The sequence below is a fragment of the Brassica rapa genome, chromosome A01 (genome assembly GCF_000309985.2).
Source record: "Brassica rapa cultivar Chiifu-401-42 chromosome A01, CAAS_Brap_v3.01, whole genome shotgun sequence".
In the NCBI taxonomy this organism is placed as follows: domain Eukaryota; kingdom Viridiplantae; phylum Streptophyta; class Magnoliopsida; order Brassicales; family Brassicaceae; genus Brassica; species Brassica rapa.
Window position 1 is genome coordinate 23,883,207 of NC_024795.2, and position 17,596 is coordinate 23,900,802.

Here is a 17,596-nt window from a genome sequence, read left to right on the forward strand (position 1 = left end):
AGTACACGCAAATCTTGTCTCATTCATTTAACAAGGTCGAAAGCTCATGTTTAGCAGAATCTTAAAGCTTAAAACTCATCTATACCAAAAGGTTAATGTTCTTAAGTTTTATTGATGGACTAGATAATTAAAAGCTTTAAAACTTGTCCAGACATGTTACCAACCAAGTCCACTTTTTCAAACGATTCCGTTATTATTGGTTTAAATTTAAGCTCATGTAAGAACAAAGAAATGCGGCAGTGGATACATTATACAAATGATACACAATGTTGAGAAAATAAAATACAATTTTTTTTTTCTTTGCAAGTGTTTAAGAAGTTGTGAATGAAGTTGCAAACTTTTATTGAATATTTGAGTCCGATCACTTCATCAAGCTACTGAACTTAGTTAGAAACCATACTCTCAGTCTCCTTAACGAATCCATCTCCAGTCCAATCTTTATCAGATTTCAAACCTCTCCTCTCGGCTTTTCTCTGCTCAATAGCTTCTTTCTGTCTCCTTACTAAGTCTGTGTGCGTTGTAAAGTACTGAAGCGAATGCCTATACCAAGAAGAACAAACATGAGACAAGCAAGCAAGGATAAACATGACAAAAAGCATTGCTCATACCCTCTGAAGTCTTCTATCGTCGAGAAGTTGTGCTGCCTCATGAAATCTTGAAGGTCGGCGCATAGAGTTTTCACATGACCATAGCCATGCACCATCACACCTGTGCATACCTACCAACCAAAAGCAATTACTGAGTCTCTTAGGGTCTAAAAGATAAAAGCGAGGGCAGTGTTGAGTTTAGTCGACTCACCTGTACGGTATTAGATCCAAGGAGAATGAACTCAGCTGCGTCATAGCCAGTTTCAACACCTCCAATACCAGAAAGCGAACAATCTTTCTCACCGAACTCAGACTTCATCATTTGGGCAATGTTCATAACTTTCGCAAGCGCAATAGGACGAACAGCCTTATAAGAGTAGCCTCCTGGAGTTGAGTAACTGCACAACATTTAACAACATCATCAACTCTTGTCATGCCATTACAAGAGTTTCCTAAAACATTAGAAAGAATGATAGAGCTAACCCTTCAACGCAAGGCTCAGGATGCAACGTCTTCAGATCAATTCCCATCACACTCATGATAGTGTTGATGGCTGAGATCCCTTCACATCCTGATTTTAGAGATACCCTGGCCGGCTAAAAAAAAGACGGACATGGTTTAAAACACACAACTTAACAAGCGTAGTGACAGAACATAATAAGACAGAACTCAAACCTCTGTTATGTCAGTAATATTAGGAGTCATCTTAGCCCACACAGGAACTGTGGCTTTCGCATTAATCCATCCGCAAACCTCTTCAAGAAGCGCGCAGTCTTGTCCAACAGCAGCTCCCATTCTACGCTCTGGCATACCATGAGGACACGAGAAGTTGATCTCTAAAGCATCCTATACAATACAACCATTCTCACAAATAAAAAAAAAGAATCTGTTGAGTTTATAAGCATCTTTGTGTGTTGTTGGATACTTACAACACCGGTTTGCTCAACGCGGTCGATGAGCTCTTCCCAGCCGGTTTTGCTGTATTCCTCCATGATGGAAGCGATGAGGATCCGGTCAGGGTACTCTTGTTTCAGCTGCTTGAACTCTTTGAGCATGGTTTCGAGAGGTCGGTCGCTGATGAGTTCTATGTTCTGCCACCCGATTACATCTGTTTTGGCTGATCCGGTTCGTAGCCTGGCGTATCGAGGCGTCACGTTTATGACTTTGGATGCGTCTAGTGAAACCTAAACCAATCAAATCACAGATTCGAGAAAAAGTCAACTCAGAAACAGATTCGAGGAAAAAGTCAATATCAGTTTTATTGGAACTTTACGGTTTTAGCGATGACGCCACCCCAGCCTTCGTCGAAGGCTCTCTTCATGACGGTGTAGTTGGTAGCGGGTGGACCCGACCCGATCACGAAAGGATTCGGCATTTTGAGGCCATTCACGGTGACGCTGAGATCAGGCTCCGAGTCCGTGGAGGAAGAGATCTTGAGAGCAACTCTGTTCGGAGGTAGAGAAGTCCGGCGAGGGGAGTGATCGAAGTCGGGTGATAAGGTGGTTTTAGAAGAGAGTCCAGAGAAGCGAGTCACGGCGAAGCTCATGGATGCCATTGATTGATTGGTAGATTTAATCTGGATAACTACAGAGATTTAACAGAGGGACAGAGAGGTAGAAGATAACACGTTTGAGAAAGCGTAGGATTTCGAAATTGATCAAAGGTAAGAAGACAAGTTAGAGAAGAGTGTGTTGTAATAATTGGTCGGTTTCCAACTTCTCTCGTTGCCATGTGGAGAAATAATTGAATTTTACAACCAGAGAGTTCCTAGTTAAGTAATTAATTAATGACCCAAATAATAATAGAATCCCCCCCTTCTATAAGATAGGGAATCCATACTTATCTTAGTTTTAATCATTTTGTATTTGACAGTTCATTAATGAAATCTTATCTCCCCCATTTTTTCTTCTCTCACACCGATTCGTTAAGGGTCAACCGTCAGGATAAACTAAAGATTCGTGTAACACGTAACGGAATCCTGCTAAGGTTGTGTCTAGAGATATGAGTTTATGGGCCCATATTGAATATCTAATGGACTATTAGCCCCCAATAGCTCATACTTCACACAGTCTCCTGTAGCCTATTAGTTTCTCCCTCAGATTTTGGTGAGCCATCCTCTAATCTTGTCCCTGCGGCTGTTGAACAACAGCTTGACCAGCTCCAAACTATATTACTTGATCTTAACATTGCTTGGATTAGTAAAGAAGGAGTCTTGATGTGAGCATTTACTTGTGTATCATAGTAAACATTTTGATTGATCATGTTAGTGTTTGTTTCAACTAATTCAGTGACTAGCAGTTTGGTTGGTCCACCAGTTAGTGTTTCAAGCTTCCATATACACAGAAGAGTTAGTTCTGTGATACATACACATTGGAGTTTGATTATGAATGAGAATTGTTTATGTTCTTGTAGGAGAATTGCTGATGTTGAGAGCCATGTAGATGCATGGTACCACTTTGTACTAATCTGGATTCTGTAATGCAAATGACTATAACATTAAGAAGATAATCATTACATTACATTACATTTAGATAATATTTTTATTGGGATAAGCTATAGCTAAATTGATGCTAAACTAAGCAGGAAGCCTACCTAGCCTGCAATAGGACTTGAAAGATATGTTACAAAAATTACAAGGAAACAAAAATTTATTTAGAATTCTGATCAAACAGAGGAATGAAGAAGCTCCTTAGAAGTAACCCATTTGTGCAAAACCTCACCAAACACATTGTAGAAGACAATCTCTGCATCTGAGTGAGTGAATCTAGCAGACATGAACCCTTGACCATCGTAATAAAATCTCACAGACTTAGGATTGTTGGTGGTCGGGTCAACATCTCCTCTCCAAGCCTTGGAGCCAGCACCGCTCGTCAGAAACTGAATAGGACTGTCTTCATCGCTGATATGTTCAAGACAGTGGTCATGTCCATTCATGTAAAGATCAACACCGTTCTCCTTCATAATCGGCAAAAGCTCTTCAACTAGCTCTACAGTGTTTCCATGGTGACCAATGCTTCTCATCGCGTGGTGTCCAACCACAATCTTCCACGTGGCTTTAGATCTCTTCAAAGAAGCTTCGACATCACGGAGGAGATACTTAACATAAGAGTTCCGGGACGGGACCGCACGCCAGTCGTACGTGTGACCATCTTCTTCTGTGTAGTATTCTTTAACGAAAGGAGTGGTGTCAACGAAGAAGATCTCGACCAACTCTGCGTCGACGATGAAGGAACGGAGACAGGTCCAGCGGCTGTCGATTTCTCTGAGAACAGAGCTTAGCTGAGCTTCTGCGTCACCTCTATAGTCATGGTTCCCCAAGACTGCATCATTTAAATGTCAGTGAGAGAGAGTGATTACAAAACAAAACTCATCAAAAACAGAGCAGAAGTTTTGGATTATTACCACTGTACCACTGTTTCTGGAGACTTGGAGCAGTGTAGATGTTGGAGAAAGACTCTTTGAAGTTAGGATCGTGTTCACTATACAATCCATTGTCGTAGAAGTTATCTCCCGTGGACACCACGAAATCTAAACCAATCTTTTCTCCAACCCTTCCCATCTGTATTAATTAATTATTTTAAAATAAAAATTAAATATTTTATATTTAAGACAGTGTTATTAGGTACGAGGATAGAAGTAACAAAGACTAATCAACTTTTTTATGGTAATCCAAAGACTATTCAACTATGGAATATTATTTAAGAATATTCCAAACCTGGTAGGCCACAACAGACTGATTGTAGTCGCCACGGCGACCCCAATCACCGATGGTTATAAAGCTAACGGAACCGTCGCTCTTCGCCGGCTCAATGAATCTTTGAAGCTCACCGTTCGTCATGCAGATACATAATATAAAGCAAAGGCTTGCCGCCGTAGCGGATATTAACGTTGTACGAGAATCCATACGTAAGGCTCACACAAATATATATATGATAGAATATGATATTTAAGGCTTTGGGTGGTTTGGAGGAAGAGAATCTGTATATCTCTTTCTCTATGAATGTATATACTGAGAAATAGAGAGGATGAATATGTTGGATGGTTAAGGTGTGAAGGATGATGATGAGGAAGGAGGGAGAAGAAGAAGATGCTTTTTAAACAAGAAAAATTATTAAAGGTAGAGAAAAAGAAGGTGTGGTAAGAGATGCTGAAGGATATTCCAACCAGTAGCCGCATCTTTTTTATTATTCTTTTCATCCCCTGCTCTTAAATTTTTACATCCACCTCTCATTTTCTGTTCTGAATCTCAGAGATTTGGTTTTGTTTGTGGAAGTTTTCAAAATCTAAAATATTATATATACAAAACCCTATGTTTAGGTTTTGAGTTTTTAGTAAAAATGAATAATGAAGTTGTGGTTTAAAGTTTTCGGTAAATCTAATAAAAAGAATTACATGGTGATATATAGGAAAATTTTATTTTTGGCTCGGTCCAATATATCTAATTTTGATTAATCATCTATAATAAGGTAACTAGTGGAAACGTTGCGTGCGCAGTCATATGATGGGTTGGTTTTTTTTTAATGTATTGGAAAAGATTGAGTCACGAGATGGCATTGCTATTGGACCACATACTCACTTTCGGACAAGTTCTAACAGCGGACAATGCTGCTACAACCTACCATATGCCTACCCTATTGTCACTGTACACTTTCCACTTCCAGTGCTGTTCTTTAATTATTCTGTTAAAGCTAAGGTTTAAGTATATTGTTTATTCGAGATTAGAATGTGTCATAAAAATGGAAATCCCAATGATCCGTTACGGTTGTTTCGGTCTAGTCCTTGGTCCAGCTCTTTAGACCGGTCTAGATATAGTGTACCAGAACGGCTTAGTTTGATTCAAACAAAACCAGTCTGTAGGTAGGCTTCCAAATACTGTAATCAAATTGATTTAACAGTTAGATCCGGGCAAATTGGTCTATCAAACCGGACCGAACCATCAACCCCTACCCCTAAAAGTGATCTAGATTCCAAGGAGTGATCTAGATTTCTTTAAACAACTAATCTGTAAACGTCAATTTTCTGGACATGAAATAGAATAGAACATGTTGTTTCGCGAAAAGTAAATCAAAGTTGCAAGTTCAAACACAAATAAGGTCTGTGCAAAGATTTAACGAGATAAATCGTCGTCTACTAACAACAAGCCGAGGTGATATTATAACATCAGAACCAGACTCTGAGGAGACTACTACTCCGCCTTGTATCTCTTCTCTAGCTCCTCCAAATGCTCAAGGTCTTTGTTGTACTTGCAGATGCGATAAATACACCTGTCAGTGAATACGAGAGAAAATAAGTCAATTCAATTACACAAGTGTGAGGTGTGTGATAGTTGATGATGATGTGTGTACCAGTAGAGAAGGATCCCAGCCGCACACAGAACCACATTCCTCTGAGCCTTGTAGATCTGCCACACAAGTAAAACTTGTAACTTTACTGAGCTTAGACATTCTAGGGAAGGAGACAACAGAAGCCGCAAATAACAGATTGAGAATATCCCCAAGGTTCGATATATTACAACTAACAAAAGGCTCAGACCGAGATGTTTCAAGAACAGAGGCAGCTAGAGTGGTTAACTCGTATCGACAATTAACCCCAAGCATAATTCACAAGAACAAGGCGTAAAAATAATAAGTTTCATTCTTACAAAACTATCAAAGAAAGTACATCCTGATGGTTCTACTAAAATAAGATTCCTTAGCTTCGTAACCACCGCAGCTAAGTTATGCAAAAAATCGAGACGACACTGACAAAATATGCAATTGGTTGAAACTACTGCGAACTCAATTATTGATAAATTCTCAAATCATCGAATGATTTATAATCTTCAAACAATGAAAGATAGATTTAAACATAAAGTTGTAAAGATAATGCTTACGGATTTCTCATAGCGATCTCGCTCTGTAGCAGTGCAAACCTCCGATGAGCACTCTAGTCTATGCTCATTCTTCCAGTAAATATCTGAAAGAACATGAGCCAAACAATTCAAATGAGTAATTATCAAATCAAAATACCAAAATCAATTCCGGCTCGAAACCCTAACTATAAAGACCATATCAATCAGGAACAGGAAAGAGTGAGAAATTAAACGATCAACCACATATATAGAGAGAGAGGCCGTTACCGAGGAGTTGAAACCCGGCGAAGGCGACGATGGAGGCGGCAGGCTGGAGTACGAGCGAGACGAGTGACACGATGCGTTTCTTCAGAAGCATAGGGTAAGGGAGAGTCAAGATGACGGCGATCGCGACCTCCGCGGCAACCACGTACGACAGAATCAGCCATTGCAATGCCATCTTCTTCTTCTTCTTCTTCTTCTTCTAGATCTCTCTCTTTCGCTTTCTTTTTCTCGGTCCTCTTCTTTTATGATCTGGATTCGGCGTGCGACCGACACGTATCTACGCCGTAAGCGAGTGCCCGCTTGTCCTTGACTTTTCTTTCCTTGATCTTTTAATTAATGGGCCTTTTGACGGCCCGATAACCCCCACCATTTTATGGAGATTAATGCTATTAACTTCAGGTTCAGATTGGCTGTTAACAGAAAATCTAATATATTAAAATAGAAGTCACAACTTCACTTCATGTGTGATTTTTTAAAATGGACATTTCTTAGAAAATTATATTTCATTTTTATCTTAATAACATTTATCAATTATTAATGAATCAATAATATATCAGTTTTTACCTCATAACAACTCTATCCTATAAACCGGTTCGTTTTGTGTAACAGATTGACGTCAGTAACAATCTCCTAATATATACTACATACAAATTAAATGATACAAGTATCACATTAAAGAAATCAAAAATCTGTCATCATGAGTGAACTCCTAACGATACCAAGACTTTGTAACATATATGAAATTTGTAACATTGTCGAGCTCTCTAATGACCCATAGTTTATCATCTTGAAAAATTTATTATAACAGCAATATTGAATCACCTAATAAATACATTCAAAACTATTCTTAATGAATCACTTTAAAGATTTTAAAATCTGCCATTATTAAACCCATAGCTTGAGCAACATGATAAAACCGGTGCTACTGGTATATATATTGATTTCTTTTATTTAATGGATTCAAATTTCAAAATATAATATATATGAAATATAACTATTCCATCCCTACATACTTGCTATAGATTTTGTAACCGTAGTGAGTAACAAAAGATCTTTACTTTGATTTTATATTTATCATAATTTATATGAATAACAATTAGAGATCATAATAATGATCTAGCATCAAATATTTGTTATAAATATTGATAACATGTTAGATAATATAATATGTTAAAATATTTTACGAATACCAGTCCAGTTCACAAATTTTGTTATCACAAAAATATGCCACATTTATTAAAAAAAATTAATTATACATATTCCCTTTTATTTTGGAAAACTAAATCTGATTTTTCTACACCTTTTACCTATTTTTTCAGTCAAATATTTAGCATACCGGATTTATTAACAATATAAGAAAATTATATATTAAATAGAAAAAAAAATAATATCTATATTATTAAAACTGAAGTACACTTTAGTAATGTTTGGAAACATGAATAGTACTATAACTGAAAATTGTTTGGAAACGAAGATAGCAGTACTACATTAATTGTATTTCCATATTTCACTCATATTAATTATATTGTCTTAACAATATTTCACATCATTAATTATATTACCATAATAATAATAGTGTAGATTTTATTTAGTAGTTAATCAATATTAGTTTTGTGTCAATTATAAAATCAAAAAAGTAAAATAACTGAGTTTTGCATAAGGTTAAGCGTTTGTTTTAATTTGTTTTACTATAACATTTTTTTTTTCAATCAGTGGAAAATTACGTAGCCAAAAACATAATTCAAAAACATGTTTAGTGAATAAAATCATAACTTAAATCAAAATAATAAAAATGAATTACATTCATTGTCACTTAATTTTTCACTCAATATAATTGCTTACTAAATAAAAAAAACTCTTTCAGTTTCACTTAATTTAGCAAAACACATAAAAAATATCATTTATATTAGTTTATAAAATCGGTTAGGCATGAACACTAAATATCCACTTAGGTACGAGTCGTTCCTTTCGGGTATCGTTTTATTTTGTTTTAAAATTACTCACTCCTTGAATATTATAAATTTATGTGTAGGTTTTGAGTTGAATCCTTTTGAGTCTGGATGAGTTTGGTTCTGATGTATATGACCCTAAAATATCTAAATAACCAATGTATTTGAAACGGGTTTGGATATTTGTACCAAAAATAACCATATTATCTGATTCGATCCGGATCTTTTGAATACAATTAGTTATATTACGACATATATAAAATATAAAACACTAATTATGAAAAACAAATATTAATGTATAAAAATATAAGTATAGTTTTATTTTAGTAATTTCATTAATTATATTACTTTAACAATATATCACATCATTAATTATATTTACCGTAAAAGTAATAATGTAGATTTTTATTTATTAGTTAATCAATATTAACTTTGTGCAATTATAAAAAAAATAAAAATGTAAGATAACCGAGTTTTGCATATGGTTAATAGTTTGGTTTAATATGTTTTACTAAAACTTTCTTTTGTCTTAGTTCCAATTGGTGAAAAATTACATAGCAAAACACATAATTCAAAGGCATAGTTTATATGAACAAGATAATAATTTAAATCAAAATAATTAAAAAGTATTACATTTATTATCACTTAATGTTTCACTTCATATAACTATTTTATTAAATAAAAAATTCTTTCTATTTTTCTTATTTTTGCCAAATATATAGAAAGAGTTTCCTTTTTAATCTATTTGCAAAATCAGTTAAGTATGGACATTCGGATACTCATTGAGGTACAAGTTGTTTCTTTCGGGATTAATTTTTTTGGATTTTTAAATTAGGCGCCACTTGGATATTATAAATTTATGTATGATGCTTGAGTTGGATCCTCTCGGGTCTGAATGATTTTGATTTTGATGTGTAGAAATATAAAAATATTTAATTAACCAATGTATCTGAAAAGAGTGTATATTTGTACCAAAAATAATCTTATTACCCGATTCAATCCAAATATTTTGAATACAATTAGTTATACGACGACACATCTTAAATATATAACACTAATGATAAAATAACAAATAATTTATAAAACCGTAAAAATTAACACCCGCACGGGCGTGCGGGTCAATCTCTAGTTTTATATTATTACAAAATAGGTTCTATTATTATTTAAAAAAAAACATATATAATAAAAAAATATTTCAATAAAATTAACAACATTTTTCATATAAATTTAAACTTTATAATAAAACCCGCACGGTCGTGCGGGTCCGAACCTAGTTAATGTTAAAAAGGAATATTGATAGTATTCAAAAAGACACATTCGTTTAAAAGTATAGAAAACTGATTTTCATAGAATGAATCGACATGGAAAGTTAGTTTTGGATAAGCCTTGATTATCATAAAGTAAATGGAAAGAGATATTGCACAAGAAAGCAATTTATTTTGTTTCTCGGGATATATGAATTATTGAATTAGGATTCTGGTGAGAGAAGAGGTTCTTTGTAGCAAGTAGCAACTATTGGCTTCGTATATGTATGTCTAAAGATATTTTCAGACTCTGTGAGGGCTCTCCGTTTATGCAATCCTTTTTTGGTGGTGGTGCGTAATACTATGAGAGTTCATAAGCTTCCGAATAGTGGTTTTTTGTATAGCTTCTTAGACTCATCATATTTATCTCTTGCGCAACATATTTGATGTGTATACTTTGAAAGGAGGTGGCAAACTAGCAAGTCTCGCTGCTATTAATTCATAATCCGGCTTACAAGGATCTGTAAATTTTCATAAGATCAATTATAGTACACCAGTTCTTCTTTACTACTGTGATGTAGTTCTCTCTGACAATAATAGTATACAATACACAATTCAAGGGGAAGAGAGAGAGAGAGAGAAAGAGTCAAGGGGAGGCTAGTGAAAAGAGGGAGTTCGTTCCTAAATTTGTAAGGATAGTTTTGCTTTCTTTATTTATCTGTCAAATAAAAATTTCTGACATCTATTCTCCTCTTCTGTTCAAACATTTGAGAACAAGTTAAAAAAACAATGGCACTCGCCAGAAACTCTGATTCTGAGGAGCATTTGCATTCCACTTTCGCTTCCAGATATGTCCGTGCTGTTATTCCCAGGTTTCTCTCTCTATATATCTCCTTATGCTCGACTCTTTCCTCATCTCTAGTGTTTTTTATGATTGCATTATTGTGTTTGCATATCTTGAAACAGGTTCAAGATGCCTGACAATTCCATGCCCAAAGACGCTGCTTATCAAGTGATCAGTGATGAGTTGATGCTTGATGGCAACCCCAGGCTTAACCTAGCTTCCTTCGTCACCACTTGGATGGAACCTGAGTGTGACAAACTCATCATGGAATCTGTTAACAAGAATTATGTTGACATGGATGAATATCCTGTCACTACCGAGCTCCAGGTTCCCCTTTTGTCTCTCACCATCTGTGTTTTTTTATTACAAATATGTTCAAGCCTGTTTTCCATATCTCAATATATCTTGATCTATCCTCTTCAGAACCGGTGTGTAAATATGATAGCCAACTTGTTCCACGCTCCCGTTGGAGAAGACGAGGCTGCTATTGGATGTGGAACCGTTGGTTCATCTGAGGCTATAATGCTTGCCGGTTTAGCTTTCAAAAGGAAATGGCAACAAAGGAGAAGAGCTCAAGGTTTACCTACTGATAATCCTAACATTGTAACTGGTGCCAATGTTCAGGTCTATTTATAAAAATGTACTTCTTGCTCATCCTCCGACCATCACATTTAATTTTGAAACTGATTTTGGAATCATCCGGGCAGGTGTGCTGGGAGAAATTTGCAAGGTACTTTGAGGTAGAGCTCAAAGAGGTGAAGCTAAGTGAAGGATATTACGTGATGGACCCAGCTAAAGCTGTAGAGATGGTTGATGAGAATACAATCTGCGTTGCAGCTATTCTTGGATCCACACTTACCGGAGAGTTTGAGGATGTGAAGACACTAAACGATCTCTTAGCTGAGAAAAACGCAGAGACTGGTTGGGATGTTGCTATTCACGTTGATGCAGCCAGTGGAGGATTCATTGCTCCTTTCCTCTACCCTGATCTCGAATGGGACTTTAGGCTTCCATGGGTGAAGAGCATCAATGTCAGTGGTCATAAGTATGGACTTGTCTATGCAGGAGTTGGTTGGATTGTCTGGAGAACCAAAGATGATTTGCCTGAGGACCTTGTCTTTCACATTAACTACTTAGGAGCCGATCAACCCACTTTCACTCTTAATTTCTCTAAAGGTTTTGTAACCACTACTTTTTTTGCAAAGCTGGTTAATTATGTTATTACAAACTATGAGAAAGTTTAAACTCCAATCATTTTGTTATCGCATTTACCCTAATATCTTTTGTAGGGTCGAGCCAAATCATTGCTCAGTACTATCAGTTTATCCGCCTAGGCTTTGAGGTACTTGTCACTCTTATATTGTTTCTTCTATACAGTTTCATCTTATTCTAAGAACTATATAATCATAATAGGGATACAAGAACATAATGGAAAACTGCATGGACAATGCAAGGAGGCTAAGAGAAGGAATAGAGATGACAGGAAAGTTCAACATTGTGTCTAAAGATATTGGTGTGCCGCTAGTGGCATTCTCTCTCAAAGACAGTAGCAAACACACCGTGTTTGAGATAGCAGAGTCTCTGAGGAAGTTCGGATGGATAATACCGGCTTACACTATGCCTGCAGATGCACAACACATTGCTGTGCTGAGAGTTGTGATCAGGGAAGACTTTAGCCGAGGCCTTGCAGACAGACTCATCACACATATCTTACAGGTACTGAAAGAGATAGAAGGGCTTCCTAGCCGGATTGCGCATATAGCAGCTGCTGCAAAGGTTAGTGGTGGTGAAGAGAAGACTGCTAAGATGTCGTTGGAGGATATCGCTAAGTATTGGAAACGTCTTGTGGAAAACAAAAGAAATATTGTCTGTTAGGACCTAAGGGAAGATAAGTCTTCATGCTTCTTCTTTGAACCAATAACGTGTTTGGTAATAAGGTTTTCAGTTTATAACTTGAACTTCCTTTTTGTTTTTTTCCTTCCTGGCATTTTCTTTATTTGATGGTAATCTCTTATACAATAAAGCTGACTTTTTTTTTCCATAGGGGAAAAAAGACATGTGGCACTCTAACTTTGAGTTTTGTTGATTTCATTTCGGGAGTGATCTGAATGGGCTATAACAAATGTTTTATCGTTTGCTTATGTTCACGGGCCTTACTGAGTCGTATCAACTCTGTTTGGACTCAACAAAGAAACAAAAGCTTGAATTTTAGCTGCATTCACCTTCGAGTATATTGAAAGTGAAGAACGTAGAGAGCTTGACGCCATTGCAACTCTCTTTACTCTTCTTTGTGAGGGAGAGAGAGATTAATAAGAAACGGGGAAGAACAAATGCATCGTTCAATTTTTTGATGTTGTCTTCACAGGATGTTGGAAAATCTGCACTGGAGAGCTATCAAGAGTACTTTAATTTCTGGCTTTAACATATTTGCTTGGATTGATCATCTTCCCTACTTACACAAAAACATGAAAGGTAGTGAATAAGTTTTTATATGATTTCGACTTAACTTCTATGTTTCTTCTTGGCCTTAATTCTCATCACCACCTGTATTTAGATCAGTGTTAATGTTACGTTTTTGGTATGCCATGGGAGTTTCTGTGGTTGAGCCCAGCAACAGCAGATCCCAAGGGTTGAATAAGTGTGAGTGCAGTTGGCGGCAAGATGAGATGAAGAGACATGTAGGTCTAACATCATGTGAGGTAGAGAAAATTAAAACTCTGATGAAAGGCAAGAACTGAGAGTAATCTTGGGACAGCTAATTTTTTTTTAGAAGTTTCAAAATAGAGATCAAAGCGTTGAGAGAAAAAAAACTGTTAGAGACTAACATGGAAACAGAGAAAACGATGAAGGAAGATCTTCATACAAAGCTGAACATACGAAGTCGTCTTGAGAATAATAATTGAGTTAGTCATAATTGTGGTACCAATCACAGTGCCTTGATTGTATGTGAACAAGTGAAAGCGAACGCTGAGAAGATGGAGATGGTTCCAAGGAAGAAGAATTTAAGGTTCTTGAAGAAGTTTTTTATGATGACAAAAGTGAGCAGCAAGAAATGTGTAGCCTTCACTATGTAGTGAATAAAAACAAAGATATAATATATTCAGAGGGCTTACGTTTTTTTTTTTGATAACTGTAAATTTTAAGTTGGTTACATGAGCAAAAAAAAGGAGAGTAAGGTTGTACACCCCTTGTTGCAGCAAATTTTAGCTAAGGACCTATGGTCAGCTATACTTGAACCACAAGGAGAGTAAGGTTGTACACCGCTTGTTGCGCCGTCTTGCTAGGAGAATATCTTTCGTGACCCTATCAATCTTGTTGAAGATAGCTAGGGGCATTGTTAGAGATCTTTCATGTTTCCTATCAAGTCTTTTTCTCCATATGTGATAAATTGTAGCTTGACAGACAATTAAACTGAGAAGCGTTCTCCTTGGCGACCATCTCTGCTGGAGAAGCCACCCAATCATCGCTTGCCAAAAATTTATAAACGATATAACCCAACGAAACTTGCGTTTTCGAAGCGCGGATAATCTAATAGTCTCTCTGTTTCAAAATATTTGATGTTTTTGAAGATTTGTATTGTTTCAAAATAAAAAATGTTTTAACATAACTATGCAACTTTAATTTTATTAGAAAATGTTTAACCAGTTATATTTTATAGTTTTGTAATGATTGGTTGAATTGTTTTTAATTTATATTTTTAATAGTTTTTAAGTTAAAAAGGTAAATTTTCTTAATCTTTGTGTTTTCATCCATGACATCAATGTTTTTAAACCCGATCCGGACACTGAACCGGACGACTTACAGGGCCGCTAGGTCACTGGATCGACCGCGGATTAATAAATGAATTAATTTGATTATATAATAATATATTTACTATGAAAATAAATATATAAAAACTAAAGTTTCATATTTTCTAAATGTTTTTTAAAACATAAAATAACAGTTTGGATATGTATATACTTTATGTTTAAAAAGTATTTAACAAATACTTAACTTTAGTCTTAACTCTTAATTTATTACAGAAATTTTTAAATAGTCTAAACTATTTTTTTTTGATATTTTGCATGTCAAATGAAAAAAAAATATAAAAACTAAAGTTAAGTATTTGTTAAATAATTTTTAAACATAAAGTATATACATATCCAAACTATTATTTTATATTTTAAAAAACATTTAGAAAATATTAAACTTTAGTTTTTATATATTTATTTTCATAGCTAATATATTATTATATAATCAAATTAATTCATTTATTAATCCACGGTGCGGTTCATCCGCGGTCGATCCAGTGACCCAGCGACCCGGTAAGTCGTCCGGTTCAGTGTCCGGATCGGGTTTAAAAACATTGGTTTTTATATTTTTATTTTCATTTGACATGCAAAATATCAAAAAATAGTTTAGACTATTTAAAATGTTCTGTAATAAATTAAGAGTTATGACATATAAAAAAATCAAAATATAAAACTCACAACTATTTAAATATCTAATCCCTTATATATTAAAAGAGAAGCATTGTAATAAATGCATTCACATTATAATAGACACGTGGCAGCTTCACAATGATTTGATAATAAATATGCTAACGCGTTCACACTATAATCATAAATGTGTTCACACTATGTACTTTGTGATTTTTTTTAATATAAAACTCACATACATAGTTCCAATAAAACTCTAGATTTTTCGGTTCGAATAAAAATAGATAACGAATCAAAAGCTAAACTATATATATATTATTTTTATTATTTACGGATAAAATTGAGCAAAATATTCATAAATTTTGATTCGATTTGTTATCCGTTTTGATTTGAACCAAAAAATCTTGATATTTGAAACTCTACGAAACAAATCAAATACTAAAATACAATATCCAAAAAAGAAACAAATCACTAATACCAATATTTTTAGGAACATATATCTAATTTGATATGTTATATGCATATATATACATATATGAAAAGAATTATATATATATGTTATATATATTATACTTTATATCAGTTTTACAATATAAATTTATTATATTAGGTACTAGAATTAAAAGGTTATATAATGTTTTATTTTTGTAATAAAATGTTATTATTAAATTATTTTTAAAATTTTATTTTATTTACAATCAAATCGAATATTCTTTAAAATTCTAAAACATTTTGGATATCCGAGTCACCGAATATCTAGGTGGCTAAAAATCGAATCGACAAAAATGCTTCCAAATATCTAGATACTTGATATGTGTCCACCCCTATTTACGAATGTAATTTTATTTTCTTTTGATGAAAAAATGACCAATGTCAAGGTCTTTTTTATTTTAAATAAATTTTAATTTTATCTTTCATGTATTATTCTAAACAAAAATATCATTTAATATTAATTAACAATATCTTTATATATTTTCAACTATTTTTATATACTTTTTACATAAATATACATGTGCACCTTGATGTGAGCATCTTATAACTAAGTATTCACCACAGCTAAAGTATCTAATTTTTTTGAAAGTTGAAATATTTTTTCTTAATGTTTCTTTCACTATTGACCAAATTGTAGTTAAATGATTTGTCTTAATAATTTTCTTTTCTTTTTCTTAAACTATTATTTGTTTAAAAACTATAATATGAAACTATTGGTTCGACATGACGACTATCTAAACTTCATAATATGAAAATAAACATATAATATTAATTTTAGGTTTTTATCCGAAAAAACCTAAAAATCAAATGTTTTAACCGAATAAACTAAAATGAATATTAATTTAAAATAATAGTTATATTTTAGAAGATTAAAAACAAAAAAAACGTAAAACCTAACTAATATCCAGATTAAACAGATTTATTGCCTTTTTTTATTAAAAATAACGAAACTAATAATCACATCCCGCGCAAGGCGCGGGTTATTACCTAGTATGAATAATAAATTAACTTCAAATTCAAAATAAAGTAAAAGTAAAAGATCATCTATACTATATTAAAAGCTCTTATTGTAGAGCTCTAAGACTGTCCACGTAGGATGGGAAAGTCAGGCCAATCAGAACATTTTATTTTGACATGTCATCATTAATGAAACAAAGTGGACTTCTCAATGGGTTCTTTTAAAATTCATATGGACTCTTTTAAAATTATCTTTTGGCCCATCAGAACCCACGCCTTCAATCTTTGCGACTTTCCTCTTCCGCAACTCTTTTCAGACGCTTGCACTTCATCTTCTCCAAATTCTATTTTTTTCTCAATAAATAATGATGTTAAATATCTTATTCTAGAGCTCTAAGACTGTTCACGTAGGATGGGAAATTCAGGCCAATCAGAACATTTTATTTTGATATGTCATCATTAATAAAACAAAATGGACTTCTCAATGGGTTCTTTTAAAATTCATATGGACTCTTTTAAAATTATCTTTTGGTCCATCAGAACCCACGCCTTCAATCTTTGCGACTTTCCTCTTCCGCAACTCTTTTCAGACGCTTGCACTTCATCTTCTCCAAATTCTGTTTTTCTTCTCAATAAATAATGATGTTAAATATTTTATCACATGCGAAGAAACTCGAAACAGAAGAATCAAAACCCAAGAACAAAGCAGAGACCAAACAAGACAATAACAACCCGAGGAAAGAAGTGTTCGTGATCAAACACCGGAGGAGCCACGAGCGATCCAAGACGACGAAGACAGGTCTGAAGGACTCAACATCTTCCGAGGAGAAATCAACCGGTACTACTACAAACCAGACTCCAGCCGATGTAGACGCGATACTGATCTACTGCGGAAGACTAAGCCAGAGCAACTCAGCCGCTGCGGCGTAAGTTTTTCTTTGCGAATGCTCATTCGATATAACTCTTTAATTCCGTTGAAACTAATAGTCT

General features: G+C 34.4%; 4 protein-coding genes across 4 annotated transcripts; 1 reads left to right on the plus strand and 3 right to left on the minus strand.

Moving 5' to 3' along the window:
* Nucleotides 1-218: 218 nt before the first annotated feature.
* Nucleotides 219-2,301, minus strand: LOC103839011 (dihydropyrimidine dehydrogenase (NADP(+)), chloroplastic). The gene is made up of 7 exons (XM_009115483.3): nt 1,861-2,301; nt 1,517-1,771; nt 1,263-1,433; nt 1,071-1,183; nt 799-985; nt 609-718; nt 219-540 (listed from the first exon to the last, which is right to left on the minus strand). Exons 1-7 carry the CDS (start codon nt 2,140-2,142, stop codon nt 384-386), a joined length of 1,275 nt encoding a protein of 424 aa, XP_009113731.1. The 5' UTR covers nt 2,143-2,301; the 3' UTR covers nt 219-383.
* Nucleotides 2,302-3,066: 765 nt separating this feature from the next.
* LOC103839022 (purple acid phosphatase 17) lies at nt 3,067-5,333 on the minus strand. The gene is made up of 3 exons (XM_009115493.3): nt 4,303-5,333; nt 3,990-4,146; nt 3,067-3,907 (listed from the first exon to the last, which is right to left on the minus strand). The coding sequence occupies exons 1-3, from the start codon at nt 4,489-4,491 to the stop codon at nt 3,252-3,254; spliced, it is 1,002 nt and encodes a 333-aa protein (XP_009113741.2). The 5' UTR covers nt 4,492-5,333; the 3' UTR covers nt 3,067-3,251.
* Nucleotides 5,334-5,567: 234 nt separating this feature from the next.
* On the minus strand, nt 5,568-6,991 carry LOC103839031. The gene is made up of 4 exons (XM_009115505.3): nt 6,706-6,991; nt 6,460-6,542; nt 5,933-5,988; nt 5,568-5,851 (listed from the first exon to the last, which is right to left on the minus strand). Exons 1-4 carry the CDS (start codon nt 6,875-6,877, stop codon nt 5,773-5,775), a joined length of 390 nt encoding a protein of 129 aa, XP_009113753.1. The 5' UTR covers nt 6,878-6,991; the 3' UTR covers nt 5,568-5,772.
* A 3,007-nt stretch (nt 6,992-9,998) lies between these two features.
* Nucleotides 9,999-14,606, plus strand: LOC103839037 (glutamate decarboxylase 5). Its single transcript, XM_009115525.3, has 7 exons — nt 9,999-10,584; nt 10,668-10,767; nt 10,862-11,066; nt 11,163-11,363; nt 11,447-11,915; nt 12,029-12,081; nt 12,153-14,606. Exons 2-7 carry the CDS (start codon nt 10,685-10,687, stop codon nt 12,612-12,614), a joined length of 1,473 nt encoding a protein of 490 aa, XP_009113773.2. The 5' UTR covers nt 9,999-10,584; nt 10,668-10,684; the 3' UTR covers nt 12,615-14,606.
* Nucleotides 14,607-17,596: the final 2,990 nt, after the last annotated feature.

Excerpts from the sequence above, each read along its gene's own strand:
- LOC103839011 (XM_009115483.3), bottom strand. The coding sequence starts at position 2,142 with ATGGCATCCATGAGCTTCGCCGTGACTCGCTTCTCTGGACTCTCTTCT. Across the intron at positions 1,772-1,860 it reads GTGGCGTCATCGCTAAAACC|GTTTCACTAGACGCATCCAA; the intron begins GTAAAGTTCCAA and ends TGATTGGTTTAG. Across the intron at positions 1,434-1,516 it reads GCGTTGAGCAAACCGGTGTT|GATGCTTTAGAGATCAACTT; the intron begins GTAAGTATCCAA and ends TGTATTGTATAG.
- LOC103839022 (XM_009115493.3), bottom strand. The coding sequence starts at position 4,491 with ATGGATTCTCGTACAACGTTAATATCCGCTACGGCGGCAAGCCTTTGC. Across the intron at positions 4,147-4,302 it reads AGTCTGTTGTGGCCTACCAG|ATGGGAAGGGTTGGAGAAAA; the intron begins GTTTGGAATATT and ends TAATTAATACAG. Across the intron at positions 3,908-3,989 it reads CCAGAAACAGTGGTACAGTG|TCTTGGGGAACCATGACTAT; the intron begins GTAATAATCCAA and ends TAAATGATGCAG.
- LOC103839031 (XM_009115505.3), bottom strand. The coding sequence starts at position 6,877 with ATGGCATTGCAATGGCTGATTCTGTCGTACGTGGTTGCCGCGGAGGTC. Across the intron at positions 6,543-6,705 it reads CGCCGGGTTTCAACTCCTCG|ATATTTACTGGAAGAATGAG; the intron begins GTAACGGCCTCT and ends ATGTTCTTTCAG. Across the intron at positions 5,989-6,459 it reads GAGATCGCTATGAGAAATCC|ATCTACAAGGCTCAGAGGAA; the intron begins GTAAGCATTATC and ends CTTGTGTGGCAG.
- LOC103839037 (XM_009115525.3), top strand. The coding sequence starts at position 10,685 with ATGGCACTCGCCAGAAACTCTGATTCTGAGGAGCATTTGCATTCCACT. Across the intron at positions 11,067-11,162 it reads CTGTCACTACCGAGCTCCAG|AACCGGTGTGTAAATATGAT; the intron begins GTTCCCCTTTTG and ends TATCCTCTTCAG. Across the intron at positions 12,082-12,152 it reads TTATCCGCCTAGGCTTTGAG|GGATACAAGAACATAATGGA; the intron begins GTACTTGTCACT and ends TAATCATAATAG.